The sequence below is a fragment of the Symphalangus syndactylus genome, chromosome 8 (assembly GCF_028878055.3).
Source record: "Symphalangus syndactylus isolate Jambi chromosome 8, NHGRI_mSymSyn1-v2.1_pri, whole genome shotgun sequence".
Classification (NCBI taxonomy): Eukaryota; Metazoa; Chordata; class Mammalia; order Primates; family Hylobatidae; genus Symphalangus; species Symphalangus syndactylus.
Window position 1 is genome coordinate 82,945,881 of NC_072430.2, and position 19,633 is coordinate 82,965,513.

A 19,633-nucleotide genomic window follows, 5' to 3' on the forward strand; every position below is an offset into this window, starting at 1 on the left:
TGTAAGGAACGGAGAATGAGGAAGTGGGAGAGGCTGTGGAAACAGCTCTTTCAGGAAGAATAGCCATCAAGGTAAAAGCTAGAAAGGGATATAACTTGAAGAAAGTAGATTTTATGAAGCTGACCCTCACTTGAAGATGTGCAACGTAAATGGGAGGAATATTATAGACCATGAAGAGCAAAGAGTCGGAGGAAGCAGCGATTTTCAGCCTTCATATTGGAAGTCAGAAGCAGCAGCAGGTCCTCGGGGGTGGGGTGGAGGTGGGGAGGAAAGGATAAATGTTGAAAAAGATAACATGAGATATATGGTGTATTATCATTGTGAAACAATGATGGGAAGCAAATAACATATATATTAGAAATATTAATCATTTCATATATTAAAAATTTCAGTTTTCTCAAACCTGATTGTAGAATTTATGTGTGGGTAACAATACAAAAGAAAGAAAAAGCTATGCACGAAGATGTTCATTGTAGTGTTATTTAAAATGGTAAAATGGTTAAAAAAATCTAGATTCTTAACCAAAGGATAAAGATAATTTGGTTGGGCACCCACCAAATTAAAAGCCTCACAAACCATTTGAATTAAAAGCCTCACAAACCATTTGAATAAATAAATAAATTCATGACATGGAAATTCCTACAGAAAAAAGTGGCTGCTAGAAATAAACATAATTCTGCTCTGAACTGCAAGACCACCACTAGGCCTCAATAACAATTATCACAACAATAATCTTGAGTATCTTCACAGTCAATCCTCCGGGCTACCCTGGGATCCACTTTGTAGATCAGGAAACAGACTCAGAGAGATTAAATAATTTACCCAAGGTCACAAATCCAATTATTTAGGGAGTTGGTATTTCAAGGCAACTGTGCTTTGCTCTACAGCCTTTGATCTTAATGACCTTGCTATTCTCCCCATCCTCAACAACCAGTTCTTTCAGCCAGCTATAAAAACAGCATTAATCAAACCAGTTTTTGACATGACATTGACAAAGAAACATATGTATTTCACTTTAACTGGTTTTGCTTAGACATAAACATATTCTCTATATTTGTTACCATCAAATTTGTATTCTACGAAAAGTGATCATGATTAGTTTACTATTTCCATGAGGAAAAGTGTTGAATGAATATAGTAACCGAAGATTACTTTTATTTTCTCTGGTGCCACAATTTGGAGAGGAAAAAAAAACCCTGGCATCTATTATTTATGAACAAAACCATAGGCTACTTAATTATGAAACAAAACCATAGGCTACTTAATACAAAGTTTACAGGCAGAGTCTTAACGGGACACATTTTTTAGGATATGATCCATGAAAATGTAAACCAGACACCTTAATTGTGTTTAGCCTTCATTCCCAGCAATATTTTTCTCTGCAGTGATGGGAAAGAAATAGAATTAATTATTAGAAACACCCAGATAATTATGTTGGAAAGCTATAAAACAAATGTGCACATTATGTCCCTTGAGAAATTCTATTAAAATGTCTTTGCACCAGAAGACATTTGATTAACACATTTTTATTTATTTTGCTTGAAAATACATATTCTAGGAAGAAAAAATTACCTCCAGTTTTTCTTCAAGCTCTGTGAGGGACTCACATAATTCAGTCACAGATTCAAGAACCTCTTTGTGTTTTGTCACTATTTTCTCAATATATTTCTGTCCTTCTTCCAAACCTGGGGAGGAGAAGGATGAAACTAGTTTTAAAGGTCAAATTTTTAGCAAGAAAAAAAGTCCAGGTATAAATTTATCTCCCTGTCCAGTGTAAGGGCTGATAAATTGTAAGTTCCTAATAAATATTTGCTGAACAGATAAATAAACGAATAAAGACATGTTTCTAAAAGCTAGATATTCTAGGAAAATGATTACATTTGCTGTACCACGCCACTTTCATGTAACCTAAATAATGTTGCTACATGAATAGTCTTAAAGCTCAATTCTCCTTAGTTTTTCCTGTTCAAAACATTCAGTGGTTCCTCTCTGCTTAGAGAAGAACAAATTCCTCAGGATGGCATTCAAGGCCCTTCCATAACACGGTTTCAATCTGCCTCTCCCAAATGTATGTCACTCTAGTTCTCTCCTGTATTTTGTCTCCAGCCAAATGGAACCAGCAACTCCTCCCTGAAGATCCACACAGCAGCTGAGTATTCCTTCCTCTACCAGGACTACTGTCCCTCCACTCTCAATTTCTGCTGTCAAAATACAACCTACTCTTTAAGGTCCACCAGAAATGCCAACATTTCTGTGAAGATAGTCTTAATCTTTTCCACTGGGGTTCTCTCTCTCTATTGTAATAAAAATAGCTACCATGTAGCACATGCTTATTATTTGCCTGTGCCTAAGCACTGTGTAACCATTGCTCAACGTAATCCTTGGATAGATTCTACTACTATTGACATTTTACAAATGAGGAATGTGATGCTCAAAAGAACTTCTTGCCTGGGCATAGTGGCTCATGCCTGTAATCCGAGCACTTTGGGAGACCGAGGTGGGCAGATCACTTGAGGTCAGGAGTTCAAGACCAGCCTGACTAACATGGCGAAACCCCATCTCTACTAAAAATACAAAAATTAACCTGGTGTGGTGGCTCATGCCTGTAATCTCAGCTACTTGGGAGGCTGAGGCAGGAGAATCACTTGAACCCAGGAGGTGGAGGTTTCAGTGGACCGAGGTCATGCCACTGCACTCCAGCCTGGGTGACAAAGCAAGACTTTGTCTCAAAAAAAAAAAAAAAAAAAAAAAGGACTTCTTTAGGTGACCCAGACAATAAATGGGGATAAATGGGGGAACAGGTATTTGAACCCAGGACTATCTGACTCTACACCCTAGGCCAAGATTGTATCACACATTGTTATGAGCTGAACTATGTCCCCCCATCCTGCCAAGTTCATATGTTGAAGTCTCAATTCCCAGTACCTCAGAATGTAACTGTATTTGGAAATGAGATCTTTAAAGAGGTGGTTAAATTAAAATGAGGCCATTGGGATGGGGTGCTAATCCAATGTGACTGGTGCTCTTACAAGGAGAGGGAGAGACACCAGGGGCGTGTGTGTGCAGAGGGATGACCACGTGAAGAGGCAGCAAGGGATCAGCCATCTGCAAGCCAAGCAGAGTGGCCTGAGATGAAACCAACCCTGCTGGCATCTTCATCTTGGACTTCCAGACTCCAGAAGTGTGAAAAAAGAAGTTTCTGTTTAAGCCACCCAGTCAGTGGTATTTTGTTACGGCAGCCCTAGCAAACAAGCATGAACATTTTATGTCCTTCTCACTCCATTTACCATACAATGACTTCAAGGACTAGACTGTGGTCTCTTGAATGCAGGAACTAGGTCTTAATTGTCTTTATAACAGCCACAGCTCTTAGTAGATAACAAGTATGCACAAATTTGTTTGAGATAAATTTTTGCATGAAAATTCTGAGCTTGCAAGAGTTGATAAGATCTTAAAGTGCCTCCCTTGATGCAAATTTTAAAAAATATATAGCTTCCCTACCAAACAGATGGAGACTCATGTCATTCATTTATTCATTCAGTGATTCATTTATTTATCAAATATTTGTTAAGCAGTTGGTATGTGCCATCAGACAGTGAACTAACAGGCAAAATCCCTCCTTGAATACAGCTTACACTCTGGTAAGGAAAGTCAGGCAACAGACAAATACCTACATAAAATGTCAGTTGGTAATAAGTGCCAGGAATACAAACAAAGCCAGATGCAGGATCTTGCATGAGGGGAAGGGAATTTAACTTTTTAGGGTCTTTGTCAGCACTTCTCATGCTCTGAGATTGAATAGGCACTGATCCAGGCACAAATACACTGAAAAAAATATACTTTCCTCAAGTTTATGGGCAGTAGAGAAGGTATTTATACTACAATGTAAAAAGTTCAATCGTGGAGGAAACATATACCAGGCTATGGGAGCAGAGTGTCTCTAAAATATTTAGTGCACTTACATAGTAACTCCAGCAAGAAGATGTCACCTTAGTTTCCATTAATTTTTCAATCCATATTTTATTATTTTTATGTTTCTATCCTTTTCTTCTGGAATATTATGAATAATTCATTCTCAACAATTTAAGTAGTATACTACAAAGTTTATGGCTCTCCATGGGTAGCGTTTCATGTTATAAGAGAAAATATCTGGCACAGCCATGGGCAGGCAAATTAAGCATTTTGTACCAACTGTTGTGTCTTCTTTCTGGGCTGCATTTGCCTGGTCACTGGGAATTACTCTGGGTCTCATAGGACCGATACCAGGGAATTCATGGAACTTATTCCTCAGAGCCCTCAAGAACTATCATCCTCCATGGACTTCTTAAATGGGGTGCCTCTTTTAGGAAGAAGGATCTCTCAGGCTGACATGACATTATCTTTTCTAGTCATGGGAGAGAGGAAAGCAGAACTTGTAATATGGCAATTTGAGTTCTCCCATTTATTCCACAAGTGAGAGGAAAGTGAAGGAGAATTTTCCAGGTCTTTCTCAAATTTGTGAACCAAAAGCCTCATAGAAAGGAGAGGGCTGGAGACTTCAGTCTTAGCTTTATGTCTTCTTAAAGTATTACTGAAATTTTGTATGATTTTCATGAATCACTCTAGTGGAAATTAGATGTTTTTTGTTTGTTTGTTTATATAAGCTGAGTATTGTTCTGGTGTTATTACCCTAGAGATGAACAACAGGGATGGAGGAGAAAAGAGAATAGAGAAGGAAGGCTTACACAAAGTAGGTAAAAATCTGCAGGCTTCATCTGCTGTCAGAAATTCCTCCCTCTGTTCCCTGTTTGCTTTCCCTGGCTGTGGGCTCTTACCTTGAACATTTTCCCTGAATAGGTTGGTGTACTGAGGACTTGCCACACTCTTGCTTTCTACTGGATTAGGCTCAGTATAGATTTGTTCAATGGCCAGTCACTGTATATCTTAAAAGAGATCTCACCATATAAGCGCTGAGCAAGGTCAGTGGCCTCCTGAATCCTTTCTTCTTGCTGCAGCACTGAGGGTGCAATAAACTTATTGAACTGCTGGTGGAGAATTTTCACAGCTTCCTTTGTCTTGCACTCTGTGGAATATTTGCCAACTCTTACAACTGTAGCACTTGCATCTTCGTACCAAAAGTGACACTAAATTTAGATAGGATAAAGCACAGATGAAAGAAATACCATCCTTCTAAAGTTCTTAATTTTGACCAGTGAAGTATCAAATTTTAATTCCCTCAACTTCATGTTCACACTGGCTTGAACTTTCTAAGTCATAATAAAGAAAATATGAAAACATGATTGTATTCTATTGCACTTAAATGTTAGCGGCAGAAATAAATACAAATATGAAAATACATATAAATAAAACTATAAGAAAGTAAAAATATGAAAATATATTTGATTCTCCTACCTTCTTAGGTTTGCCTAAAATATAATTTCTAAGAGGAATGTTGCAGACTTATAAGAACAGGCAGGATAAAAAGCATCTGGCACTAAAAAGAATCCAAATACATGCTAAATGGCAAGAAAAAAGCCAAATGTTCACAATCCAGCATAAAGAATTGATATCATTAATAATACACTGCTAAAGTATTGCCTGATGAATACTCTGATAAATAAATTATCTTTAAAGAATAAGATTTAGTTTATGAATGGGAAAATATCATCCGACAAATAGCATTTCACCTTTTCTTAGTAGAAAACAGTTTCCAAACACAGTGGAGAATGAGACAGTTTCTCATTAAAAAACTGTGGCTGGGCGTGGTGGCTCATGCCTGTAATCCCAGCACTTTGGGAGGCCAAGGCAGGCGGATCACGAGGTCAAGAGATTGAGACCATCCTGGCTAACATGGTGAAACCCCGTCTCTACTAAAAGTACAAAAAAGTAGCCAGGCGTGGTGGCGGGTGCCTGTAGTCCCAGCTACTTGGGAGGCTGAGGCAGGAGAATGGCGTGAACCCGGGAGGCGGAGCTTGCAGTGAGTCGAGATTGCGCCACTGCACTCCAGCCTGGGCAACAGAGTGACACTCCATCTCAAAAATAAATAAATAACCGTGATGGAAGGAATGTGTGACCCAGGCCTGAAGCACTTAGGCAGGGTGAGAAATAGAAACACATGACTCTGTTAGAAGCTGGTTTTAAATAAGTGCCACGGAGGGGGCACAAAGTTATACATCATATGTAGAAGATTGATCATTTTGATTCTCCTTAATCTGGTGTTAAATCTAAAAACTCAGCTGTATTAGTGGTAAAGACGTTCTGTATCTCAAACAATAATGGGCAACAAAGAACACTCAAGAACTTCAAGTGCAGAATTTCTTCAATACAAAGTGTTCAAACAGTAACTTTAACTTGCCAAATTTCATGTATTTTACGTAAACTCTACCATTTATCTTCTTGACAGTAATAAAAGAAAACACGAATAGCAACTTTTTGTAGCTGAAATATCACAGTATCACTTTTTAAAATAAATATTTTCAAGTTCTGTGAAATAAATAAGCCATTCCCAGCATTTTAAACAGATATCCAGCAGTGAACATAATTTCATGATAATTAAACATCTTCATTTGATGAGGTTATGGAGAAACAGGAACTCTCATACATTGCTGGTAAATTAGTAAAGACTTTTCTCAAGAGAAATTGACCAATAAAATCAAAGACCTTATAACATTCATCCCCTTAGGTCCAACAATTCTATTTCAGAGAATTCTCCTAAGGAAAAAAAATCATGAAAAGGAGCATGATAAATTAATATAATGACAATAACAGCTAATGCAACATTGCTTTAAAGTTGCAAAATGATTTTTGAAAACAACATTACAACGTGGATACCGCTGCAAAAAGAGAATACCTCTTCTATCACCTCCTGGAAATGCTCAGTCAGGTCCAAATTCTTCTTGTAATCTGTCACAACTTTGTCAAAGTCATCCACATGTTTTTGCAAATCCTTCATGACTTCCAAAAGGACATTAACTTTATCACTTGGATAATTTAAGAAAGAATCAGAGGTTTTATTACTAACTTTTTCCATTTTCCTTTTCAAAGCCTGTGTGAAAAACAAAAAGTTTTTAAAATAACATTCCATTTGTATTTATGATGCTAGTGACTAAATACTGAGAGAACAACTGGTAAAAGCTTTTGCAGCTTCCTCCAATCTATTAAAATAATAATTATTATAAATATATTATGGAAAGAATGAGTTTTCCCCAAATTCTATTGATTTAGCTTCAGCAAATAAATAGAAAATGTACACAAGAGTATTCCAGATTTTGAGACTAGTAATATGATCTTTTTTAAAGACATTGATAATTAAATCAAATACTTGTCCTCAATAAGCTCACTGTCTCCTGGAAAAGGCATTGAAATAATCTAGCCAGTACATGTAATAATCAAGGTAGGAATAAGAGGCTATAGGAGCAGCAAAACTAATGACATAGATGGATGCAAGAAAAGGAGGGGGAGTGTAGAAGGCACGTGCATGCATCCATGCGTGTGTGTATGTGTTGGGGAGAAGAATGGAAATAGACAGGTTGGGTTTGGCAGAAACCATTCTGGATCTGCCTCAAGAGACAAATCAATTTATTATGCATTTTTACATGAAGGATAAAATTGTTATAAAAATGGAAAAATACCCTTTGAGTCTCAATGCTACAAAAAGCCAGAGTTAGGTATCTAGATTTGAAATTCAAAACAATTTTGCAATAATCGTGTAGTACATGCATACACATGCACACATATACAAACCATACTTTCTTATTACCTGCATTTTTTCAGCATACATATCAACTTGCTGAATTTGATATTTAAGCGCCTTCAGATTCCGAGATTTTTCATTTTTCTTAGTGTAATTAAACTTCAAATTATTGAATTTCTTTTTGATATCTTTGAATGCGTCTTTGAGCTGTAATTCAATAAAAAGAAATAGGTGGTTTCCTTAAAATAAGAAAACAAAGTCACTTGCAATAAATCAAAGCATCTGAACACTTCAAAATATTCATTATCTTAAAAATGTATTTAGGGTAATTTTCCCTCCCTCCCTCCCTCTCTCTCTCTGTTTCTTTTTTCCTTATTATTATTATTATACTTTAAGTTTTAGGGTACATGTGCACAATGTGCAGGTTTGTTACATATGTATCCATGTGCCATGTTGGTGTGCTACACCCATTAACTCGTCATTTAGCATTAGGTATATCTCCTAATGCTGTCCCTCCCCGCTCCCCCCAACCCACAACAGTCCCCGGAGTGTGATGTTCCTCTTCCTGTGTCCATGTGTTCTCATTGTTCAATTCCCACCTATGAGTGAGAACATGCGGTGTTTGGTTTTTTGTCCTTGCGATAGTTTACTGAGAATGATGGTTTCCAGTTTCATCCATGTCCCTACAAAAGACATGAACTCATCATTTTTCTTTCTTTCTTTCACTCTTTCTCTTTCTCTCTTTCTTTCTTTTTTTGAGACAGGGTCTCACTTTGTCACTCAGGCTGGAGTGCATTGGCAGGATCTTGACTCACTGCAACCTCTGTCTCCTGGGTTCAAGTAATTCTCATGTCTCTCCTAACTAGCTAGGACTGCAGATGTGTGCCACCATGCCTGGCTAAGTTTTATATTTGTAGTGGAGACAGGGTTTTACCATGTTGGCCAGACTGGTCTCGAACTCCTGGCCTCAAGTGATCCACCTACCTTGGCCTCCCAAAGTGCTGGGATTACAGGCTTGAGCCACCGCGCCCAGCCTCAGAGTGATTTTCATTAGAAAACAAATCTGCCAAGTGGACATACAAAGTTAATTTAAATGTATCTTCCAAATATAAGTAATTATAAAATGTTTGTTAATACTTTTCGATTTGTAATTTTTAATTAGGATTATAGCTATAGAATATTCCTTTGTCCCTCAAGTAAGAAAATTTCTCACATATCATACATAAATTTTAACAACCCTAGTTTTCTTATTTGAATTTATTTGATATTTTTTTCGCATTCATTCTGTTTCTGATATACTAATATTTGCCCCAGATCTATCTTCCAATACTCTCTCACAGCCATCATGTATACTTTTATGAAGGCTCCAAAAACCTATCAATGTTGAAGAGGTCAACGAAGTGTTGACATTTAGACCACCCAGGACAATGGTGGGGTGGAAGAGAAGACCAAATATGAGATTTAGTAGAAAAATAACTGTATGTGCCCAGTTAAAAATTATTTTTCGTGAGCAGCTCTGAAAAGAGTTTTACTTCTTAGATATAGACCATTAACTTCAGAGATCCTTCAAAAACAAAAAAAGTAAAGTGAGAGTTGTTGTTAATGACGGCTATGCTAACTTGTGTATAAATAAAGCATATAGCTATACATAGGGGTTAGATTTTGACAGTCTTAACAACAGTTCAACTTTACCAGTGCACCAAATTTCTAAGCAGTGCAGTTCCATTAAATGCACCACTTTCTGTCCCTTCTCTATATTTAAGAAGGATAAGCGTATTGACAGGCAACTCTCTTTTTGTATTATCAACAAAGAGAAGTACAGAGAAAAAAACACCTTCTCAGATTATATGGAGGCATTTAACAGCAAGAGTGAACAATATCATGGTTGATAAATTTGAGCTAAGATAAGAGAAGTCAGAAAAGCATTAAAATTCTTTTCAATGATAGCAAACAAATTATTTCGGAGGGAATAAAGACTGTGTATGTGCTAGATTTTAGAATTGTAATGCAGAAAAACATACTTGCCCTACAAAATGCATGGTTTCTCAAAATGCTTATTTCAAATTCTTCAGACTGTGAAAATAAAGCCTTTATCTTATCTTTAACACATCTTGGAGACATCAACTTTAAAGCCCTAGTGGAATTACACACGGAAATTATTATACTGATAGAATTTTTGCATCTGATACACATATACTTAATCAGTGTTGTTTAGTTTATATGGTAAATAAAGTTGTTGAACATTAAGTTACAAACTAAACCAAGCATAGAGATGGCATGAACCACTTTAACTGATAAATAAATCAGTAATGTTCAGAAAAAGTGAAAATCTTCAGAATTTGAACATTATTTCTCTATTAGAAACTCGGGAATATTTAAAAGATCATATTCAGTTGATATATTTGCGAAATAACTAATAAATATTTACATTCTATGGCACTCAGTGTTTTAATGTGCATACGTTTGGTTTTAACAGGAAAGGATAATGTCAATTTTATAAGATTGAGATATAAAGGCGTTATATCCTTAGTAATTTACGTAAAATTTTGGCAAGAGTTTTTGCAACTATAAATGTAATAAGTACCACATCTGAGGAAACCAGACATTATTGTTTTAAAAAACATCTCAATAACGAGTTACTATTTAATGAGTGCAGAGTTCCTGTTTAGGATGATAGAAAAGTTCTGCAGATGGATGGTGGTGATGGGTTCACAACAATGTGAACGTACTTAATACCACTAAACTATACACTTAAAACAGTTAAGCTGGTAAATTTCATGCTATGTGCATTTTACCACAATTAAAAATAAAGGGAAAAAACGCCCTGTCACTAACATTTATCCATTGGAAAATAAACTTATATATTCTTCTACTTATGTATAAGAATATATAAAATATAGTCATATATTTTTCTCTACTGAAATGTGACATATATCAGAAAACCTTAGTCTAGAGAAAGGAAGAGGGTTCTCTGTCATTAACGTGATAACCATTGGATTACATCTGCTTTAAATGGGAAAGTTCAACGTCTACTTGAATATGATAAATAGAGAAAGGCTGAGATTTAATACTTTAATTCTCAACCATGAGATTTTAAATCTACTTTGGATTAAGAAATTTTAGACTGATAAATGAGGAGTGTGATTTGATTTCTGTTTGCTTCAGAACATGTGCACTTCCACTGAAGACGATTTATAAGGTCAAAGAATGTTCATGACACTATGAGTATGTGAAATGGGATCAGCTTCATTCTGACACATGAGCTCCCTTGACAAAGTTGCTGGCACTTTTCTCTTTTGGTTTCACTGGAAATCCATTTTAAATCTATATCTCTGTGCCTTTTTCAACTTAAATTCAGGACTACTGCAGATACGAATGGAAAGCAGCATACATGAAACTACCTTCAGTGATTGAAAAATCTTGCCATTCTTAATTTTCTTACCTGCACTTTCCAATATGAAAACTTAACTTCCCATCTAATCCCCACATAACTTGTGGTCATATTTTTAAAGGAACCAAGTGCCATAGTTGCTGGGCTGTGGTATCATTGTTCACACAGCTGTTTCTAACTTTAGTCAGCTTGTCAACAATGGGGAATGGCGGGATGGGTCTGAGACAACTGCTCAAGTTGAGCACATAAGTGGAGAAAAACACCCCAAGCTTGGGGTGAGAAAAAGTTTACCCTGTTAGAAATCTTGAAATGATGTTATAATTCATATTAAAGTTCCTCAAAGTCTTCAGAAAATTAGGGAAAATATATTTTTAATGAATAATTTTATTTTCCCATCTTTTCATGGGTTCAGCTCCTCTGTATTTACCATAGAATAAACAGACTGAGTTAACATAGCTATAATTAGAAATAAGTTATTAAGATTTAAAAACTATAGCTATTTTGAAATTAGCAGAATGAGCATCTTTGCCAAATTTTCCAGCGTGCCGTAAGCCCCCTCTCAGGGTTAGGAATAAACAAAGCTTCTCTGGAAAGAAGCAGAAGGGAAAAGAGGCTGATGCCAATTGAGGCTGGCTTGCTATTGTTAGTCTTGACGAAGCTGGTTGAGCCAGTTTTGGCACAAGAATGTATTATTTATAAGTTTGCTGCTGTCAAGGCCAATTTGTGTTAGGGACATGGGATATTTAAAACAGAAATGCATTTAATGCATTTAAAAAGAAAGACTTTCCTTAGAACTACGGCACATGTTTGGCCAGAAGCAAAAATATAAAATGACTGGTTGATCTCCACAATGTCCATTTCATGAATGTCATTTCTTGCCTGTCATTTTATTCACTCCAGAAAAAAAGCTTTTTGATGCTCATATTCAGTAACAGAAAGCTGTGATCGTATCACCTCCCAGGGATGCTTCATTCAAAATCAAGAGACCTAAAACCTCCAAATTTAACCCAAATCATTTGCTACAATTATCAATTATCACTTAGGGAGGCTGAGGCGGGTGGATCACCTGAGGTCAGGAGTTCAAGACCAGCCTGGCCAACATGGTGAAACCCCATCTCTACTAAAAATACAAAAATTAGCTGGGCATGGTGGTGCATGCCTGTAATCACAGCTACTCGGGAGGCTGAGGCAGGAGAATTGCTTGAACCTGGGAGGCAGAGGTTGCAGTGAGCCAAGGTCGTACCATTGCACTCCAGCCTGGGTGACAGAGTGAGACTCAGTCTCAAAAAATAAAAAATGTTTTTTTTGTAGAGGCAGGGTCTCACCGTCTTGCCCAGGCTGGACTGGAACTCCAGGGCTCTAGCAATCCTCCTACCTTGGCATCCCAAAGTGCAGGAAACACAGGTGTGAGCCACTGCTATTTGTATTCTTATGGCTTGGTACACAGAAGCCACATTAACACATTCGTTGAGTAAATATAACGGAGTCCTTTTTAAAGAAAATGATGAACTCAGGTTATAAATCTTGAAAAATAATTATTGTCTGTACTATACCATTGTGCTGCCCTGTTGGATGTTTTGCCGTCTATGCAAACTCTTTCTCTGCTTCCTTTCCTGCCAGTGGATAGCAGTCCACGGTCATTTTGTCAGTGGCAAAGCACTATACAATGTCAGGCGGTTTTAATTTTATTGCGTATGTGTCCATAGCAACACTATTCCTCTATTCTAATTTACTGCTACTAATCGACTTGTATCCCTGGAACTCATTTGACTGATTTATTCAAATTGAAAAACGAATTTGTGCCATTAGAACATGTGGCCGATACATGGAACATATATACTAAGTCCTTTTCTGCATAATTCCTGATGGGTAAGATGTTGCTACAGTGGAAAATTTCAAGGTAAGGTAAAATAATTATCTGGAAGTTCTATGTGGAAAACTTGAAAAAATGGATACCAACCTGATTCTGTCATTACTATTCTTTTCAGCAAAGTAATTGTGATCTGCAATATGAGCCTCGAGTTACAAATTTCCATTAACATCATGTAAACGTAAAGGTAATTTTTTTGGTCAGGTTGAAAGAAGAAAACATGCTTGATATTTACTTATTACATTTCTAAATGTAGATGTGTAAAGAATGATGTTTCTGTGTCATGTAAAATGGCAGAGAGTATGTCTACTGTGCTTTGTGTATGAACAACTTATTTATATAGCCAGGCAAGAAAAAATATGAATTATATTCAACATTCAAGCATACAAATGTATCTTTGTGTGAAATGGGTAGGAAACAACACAAAGTCTGGCAGTCTGAAGATTATTTTTCTAGTAGGTAGACAAGAAGAAAATAAGGTTCTACAATTTCCTATGTCTTCATATGAAATTGGAAAAAAAAGGTTTTTTCTCAAATATAAAGCACAAACTATCATTCGTTGTCTTTAAGGCACATCACATTACATTTTTAAAAATCACATTTGGAACACTTTATTTTGCCTTGAGGTATTGGGTTCTTTTCTAAGGGCTTTCAGTGCAGTTAAGACCATGTAAGTTAGCTACAGCACAGTGAAGAAAGAAATTTTTTTGAAATAACCAAATGAACTGTACTATTATATCAGATCATACAAACATTTTAGATATACCAGAAAATAGGGATAGAAGAGGAAAGCATAAAAAAAGAAGATATTTAACATTAGACCACGCAGTGGTTGAATGGCACTGAAATATTATGTAAATCGTGAATTCTGAGTTTAACAAATGATAAGCATGTTGGTGCCCAACAAATAAGTCTGTGGCCTGAAGTTGATTCCCTGGAACACCCTGAGCTGAAACTCTGTTGTCCTGTAGCATATTCATAACATGAAAGTCATATGCTCCTCAGTTTTCCTATCTGAAAAATGAACATACTGAACTGGACATTCTCCAAAATCCATTGCAAGTCAGAGTCTGTGAACTTTCTAACAGTACTGTAAGCACATTGAAAGTGAAATGGTGTTTAAAAATCAACTTTAAACATTAAATGCTATACTTGGTTTAGTCCTCTGGCATGTTATCTAATTTTGTTTATGCAGAAAAAAATTAGTGTAACGTATCGTATTTAATTTTACATACGTTTTAAGCAGCTATACCCAAAGACTAATAATGATAACAACAATAATAATGTCTAGATAGCAAATATTATTACCACTGTGGACACTGGCCGTCTGTTTGGGCTCTGCTATTCACAATATAAACTGGAACACACGTATTTTTATTTTCCTAAGGGGCACGGAAAATATTCCTTCTGATTATTTTTCCTTAGGCCTGTGGTGGGAAAGTCCAGGGTGTGCACACTCACTAGATCTCCACAAAAAAGCAGAAGTGACAAAGATTCAAAGTTCTCAAAGGTCATTTAAATGCGAAATTGTAAGTTACATGAAAGATGAACTGGATCAGTAGTGGAAGCAAATGGGAAGAATATCTCTCTTAAAATGTAACAGCATGCTAAAGTAATAACTGATTCCTAAATCAAACCCGCATGTATCTGGCTGCTCATTCCTGACACGGTACAGACAATCCTGGGGCGTCCCTACTATTGACAGGAAGGGAAATTTGTCATCCCGGCCGGCTGGCTCCAAACACAGTCTCATCATGAGGCAGTCCCTATAAATAGAATTCCTGCTGGAAGGGCCTGAACAGGGAGACATGTCACAGCTCTACAGGGAGATAGAAACGGAGCCAGAGGGGGCTGGGAAAACCCCTCAGCCTGCTCCACTTGCGCTTTAGCAAATGTAGAGCCCAACCATCACTGCAAAGAGAGAGGATTTTGGCAAGACGAAGGTTTACAAACAGAAGTAGAGGAGGAGGAAGAGAAGGAGGGAAAACGGGAAGAAAGGGGGAGAGAAGGAAAGAAGAGAGAAAGAGGAATAAAGAAGATCACTTTAAGGAAAGACTGTAAAGGAATAGTTTCCATGACCATGAATCCACATTTGGTAGCCTTGGGGAGACCAATGTGCTCTGACGGTTTTCCTTAACAAGACGTGATTGACGTGTGAGCAGCAGCACAGGAACCGGAAGTGGCCATTCTATCATGTAGAGGGCAAATTACACTACCGACTCCGAAGAGTCAACGTCTCTCTAGCCAAAAGCAACTCCCTGGAACACAAATTCTGAGCTGAAACTCTACAGTCCTGTAGCACACTGCTGAAATGAACATCATTATCAGATGTCAGTTCCTGCTTCCCTCGTGTTTAACAGAATCGAAGTGGCCACTCCTGCTCTCTTCCCCTCAGGTTTTCCTTCCAGCCATGGTCCATCCTGCACCTGCCTGTGGTCTGTAAACGTGTGGCCTACAGGAAGGGCCACTTCAGAGCCAGGCCACCATTAAAGTTGAGTTATTTATACTTATTTCTGTGCTTTAATGTTGTTGGATAATATTTGATACTTGCTGGGTCTAGTTGACGTAAACTGGGCATAAACAGAAAGTGAAGAAAGTTTTCTGCCTCCTTTTCCACCACCTTCTTTCCCAATGGACTTATGGCTTAATGGGCTCAGAAATATTTTTCTCTAAATGGAGATAAATCTAGAATTATGTGTACCCTTGTGTTCTGCTATCACTTCCCAGTCAAGAATCAGAACCATTGCTATCCCAATCTGTGAGTTGTTTTCTCAGAACAAGTAAGCCTTTCAATGGAAAGCTTAGCTAGGAGCAGGTGGTGGTTGTGATTTAGTGAATATCTAGGTGTTGTGGATTTGTTACAGTTGAGGGGGAGGAGGTAGAATTAAGCATGTGGAGGTGCATGGATGTAGAAGATCACTTTGATCTGTTATTTCTTTTTTCTTGAAGAGTTGTTTTTCCAGAAAAGCCAGTCAGTTTGAGTAAATATGAAACCAGCCACTTGACCTCAGTGCTAATACTTCGTAGCCTCCAAAGCAAAGTGTCTGCTCCCTGGCCCCTGGCACCATTGATTCACTATGAGTCAATGACCCTTAAATAGAATCTCAGCAGGCTGGAGTTGGCTGCAATGAACTGGTCAATGTCACCCCTTCCTCTGGGTCCTGAAAAAGCTGTATCCACTGAAGCAAATGACTGCTATACAGGTTTGAGGGAGAAGGGGGAAGCAAAAAACAAACAAACAAAAGCAACCAAAAAAACTGTACTACTGAATTATAGGTTTTTCTATGCACTGACATCATACTGACTTCAACAAATTTGAGAGCTTGACGTTTACTCAAACTTCCAGATGCCTGAGGTCACTGCTCAGTGGATTAAAAGAAATAAGTGAGAAGAAAGTCTCCTGATTCATTGTGTGTTTGTGTGTGTGTGGGAGTGTGCACATATGTGGACATTTAGACATATGCTTTAGGTTCAAATAGCTTTTTGGCAATGTGCCAATTCTCACCCCTCCCACCCCCACCTCATTTATCTCGTCTGTCATGGCGCAGTACTCCACACTATGGGACAGGGTCCGTTCATACTCCTCAGCTTTGGCACGCCACTTCATGCTGTCCTCCTCAAGGAGCTCCAGCTGCTGCTGTAGGTTCTTTGCAGAAACATTAGAGCAGTGCTAAAAGAGACAAATGGTGGTAACAGAGAGAATGGACGAAACAGCAATAAGACGAGTAGGCTATTTACCTGAATTATGAAACTCATAAATGACACTTTTTAAAAAAAGAAATAGGTTCCTGATTTATTTTACCTTAAACATATTTGAACATAATTATTTCAGAAAGAAGCCAGACACCCAACATTATGGAAAAGACATTTCCCAGCTCGAATCTCTAGTGTTGAAGATTCGCTCATCACACCCAACTCCTCAGAGACGCCATTCATTACAGGGTATAATTTTACTTCAAAAGGCATAAAATATGCATTGGAAACATTTGATTTCTGCACTATAATTTTCCTGTCAACTTGAGCCTAACCTCAGGTTCATTATGCAAGTGCTCCAATCTCAGCTCAGCACAGTGGGGCTGCCAGGGCCAAGGCCAGAAGAGGATTGGAGAACAATTTACGTTCTTTGCACAAAGTGAGACTTCTTGCTTTCTTTTTCTTTTAAAAATAAATGTACTAATAAAATAAACTCTTTAAAAAGAAAGCTCTTTCCTGGCAAAAAACCAATTCCATTAATAACAACAGATAATTTGTATTTCTCTTTCAGTTTAAAAAATATATATTTTAGATTCACTCTATTTCATATAGTTTAGTGGATATCTTACATGTATTTTAAAATAAAATGGGCCATTATGATTTTATTAATGTTATACCTATTGTTAGAGTAAACATAATCTTTTCTCCCCTCAAGTTAGAAATCTGGAGAAGGATTTTTGTGTTTTTTTTTGTTGTTGTTGTTGTTTTTGTTTGTTTGTTTTTTTGAGATGGAGTCTTACTCTGTCACCCAGGCTGGAGTGCAATGGCTGGATCTCGACTCACTGTAACCTCTGCCTCCCGGGTTCAAGCGATTCTCCTGCCTCAGTCTCCCAAGTAATTGGGATTACAGGCACGTAATACCACGCCTGGCTAATTTTTGTGTTTTTAGTAGAGACGGAGTTTCGCCATGTTGGCCAGGCTGGACTTGAACTTCTCGGCCTCCTAAAGTGCTGGGATTACAGGCGTGAGCCAACGTGCCCAGGCTGAAGAAGGAATTTTTTTTTTTTTTTTAATTTTATTATACCTTAGGTTTTAGGGTACATGTGCACAATGTGCAGGTTTGTTACATATGTATCCATGTGCCATGTTGATTTCCTGCACCCATTAACTCGTCATTTAGCATTAGGTATATCTCCTAATGCTGTCCCTCCCCCCTCCCCCCACCCCACAACAGTCCCCGGAGTGTGATGTTCCCCTTCCTGTGTCCATGAGTTCTCATTGTTCAATTCCCACCTATGAGTGAGAACATGCGGTGTTTGGTTTTTTGTCCTCGCGATAGTTTACTGAGAATGATGTTTTCCAATTTCATCCATGTCCACAATGGTTGAACTAGTTTACAGTCCCACCAACAGTGTAAAAGTGTTCCTATTTCTCCACATCCTCTCCAGCACCTGTTGTTTAAGAAGGAATTTTTTTTAAGAATCAATGTCCAGTGTGTTATTGATGAAAATTTGATCTGGGAATATTTCCTTCTCTTTCAGGCCCCTCTTTTGAAGTCTGACAGTGGCATCAAACAAATCCAACGAGCCCTGGCTAGAATCAGGAGGCTTGGACTCCTCCATTCTGGGCTTTTATGGGTAAGGTGGGAATTTCTGTTTGCCTCAAATTCTTCATCCATAAAATGATAGCTCTGGCTTGGATGAACTCTAAGATCTAGATGGTCTTCCAGATCTGCAATGCTAAAACAGCACTGGCCAACAAAATGTGAACCACACAAATAATTTAAAATTGTCTAGTAGTCATATCAAAAAATCAAATAAAAAGCTAGAGCAAAATTAATTTTTATAATAACCAACTATGTCCAAATATCACCATTTTAACATGTAAGTAATATAAAAAATACTAATATGATTGCTTTTCATAATACCTCTTTGAAATCTGGTGTGTATTTCATACTTTGAGCATCCTCATTTGTTGCTAAACTTCGATCAGAAATATTTGATCTGTATTTTAATTTTTTAAATTTACAGTTTCAAAAGTTGATTCCCATATCCAAATTGCTCCCAACATACTTAAAAGTTTTCCAATAACTATACTGAGGATCGATTTTTAAATTTATATTTAAATTAATGCAAGTTAAATAAAATTAAAACTTTAGTTTTTTAGTTGCATTAGGCACACGTCAAAGGCAAAAAAGTGACTGCCACACTGGACTACACAGATCTACTATATAAATACCCTTTAAAAAATTTTTTTCATGAAAATAGAGGTATTCAACAAGACTTTTATATTCAGATTTTCTACTTAAAATTTTTTCTTTTGTCAGAGGGTAGAAACGAATCACAAATAACTACCCCAATGGTTTAATTTATTTTTAAATTTAACATATACTAAGCAATCTGCCTGGTTTCTTTCATAGGCTAGGCCAAGCCCCAGCTAGAACTGAGTCTAAATGATGGTGATATTAGATGCTTACAGGCCGCTGCACTGATGAGATGATGTCCACTCCTAAGGAAAGGGCCAGTCTGTGGAGATGGTCTACACGGGCTTTCTTTTCCTGAGAGCACCGGAGGTGAATCTGCACATCATGGGCATCACCCAGTTCCTTCGGCTGCTCTACAAATTCCAGCTCTCTTGATTTGATGAGATGTCCCAGCTACAATTTAGGGCATTAACAATTAACCTGGGTTTTATATGAAGACAGATTTTTTGTAAGCCTAATTTCTATAGCACATTTTGGTAGCTGGTCGAAATGCTGCCAAGCCCATCTATAAACTGTTGGCATTAGCCAAATAAATGTTAGAATGCTGCAAATCCAATGGTGGTAAAATTGAACTGCTAACATTGTCAGTTCCATTAAAGAAGGAAACAGTCTCTTTGGTCATGACCCAAAACCTTAGCAAGATCTAGGTCTGTGCTCTGAGTAAATTTAGAGGCTATTTTAAAGGGATAATTATTAATATTTCTCCATCTTATGTTAATAGAGACCATAACTATGAAGTTTTTG

At 37.3% G+C, this 19,633-nt stretch overlaps 1 protein-coding gene across 2 annotated transcripts in view; it reads right to left on the bottom strand.

Moving 5' to 3' along the window:
• CCDC141 (coiled-coil domain containing 141) overlaps positions 1-19,633 on the bottom strand; it is a 238,239-nt gene that overhangs the window by 27,042 nt on the left and 191,564 nt on the right. For both annotated transcript variants that reach the window (XM_055289881.2, XM_055289880.2), the window contains exons 16-21: positions 19,103-19,282; positions 16,454-16,603; positions 7,739-7,879; positions 6,830-7,024; positions 4,940-5,123; positions 1,573-1,685 (exon numbers count right to left, since the gene is read on the bottom strand). In XM_055289881.2, the coding sequence (XP_055145856.1) occupies positions 1,573-1,685; positions 4,940-5,123; positions 6,830-7,024; positions 7,739-7,879; positions 16,454-16,603; positions 19,103-19,282 (963 nt within the window). The remainder of the gene's footprint in view (positions 1-1,572; positions 1,686-4,939; positions 5,124-6,829; positions 7,025-7,738; positions 7,880-16,453; positions 16,604-19,102; positions 19,283-19,633) is intronic.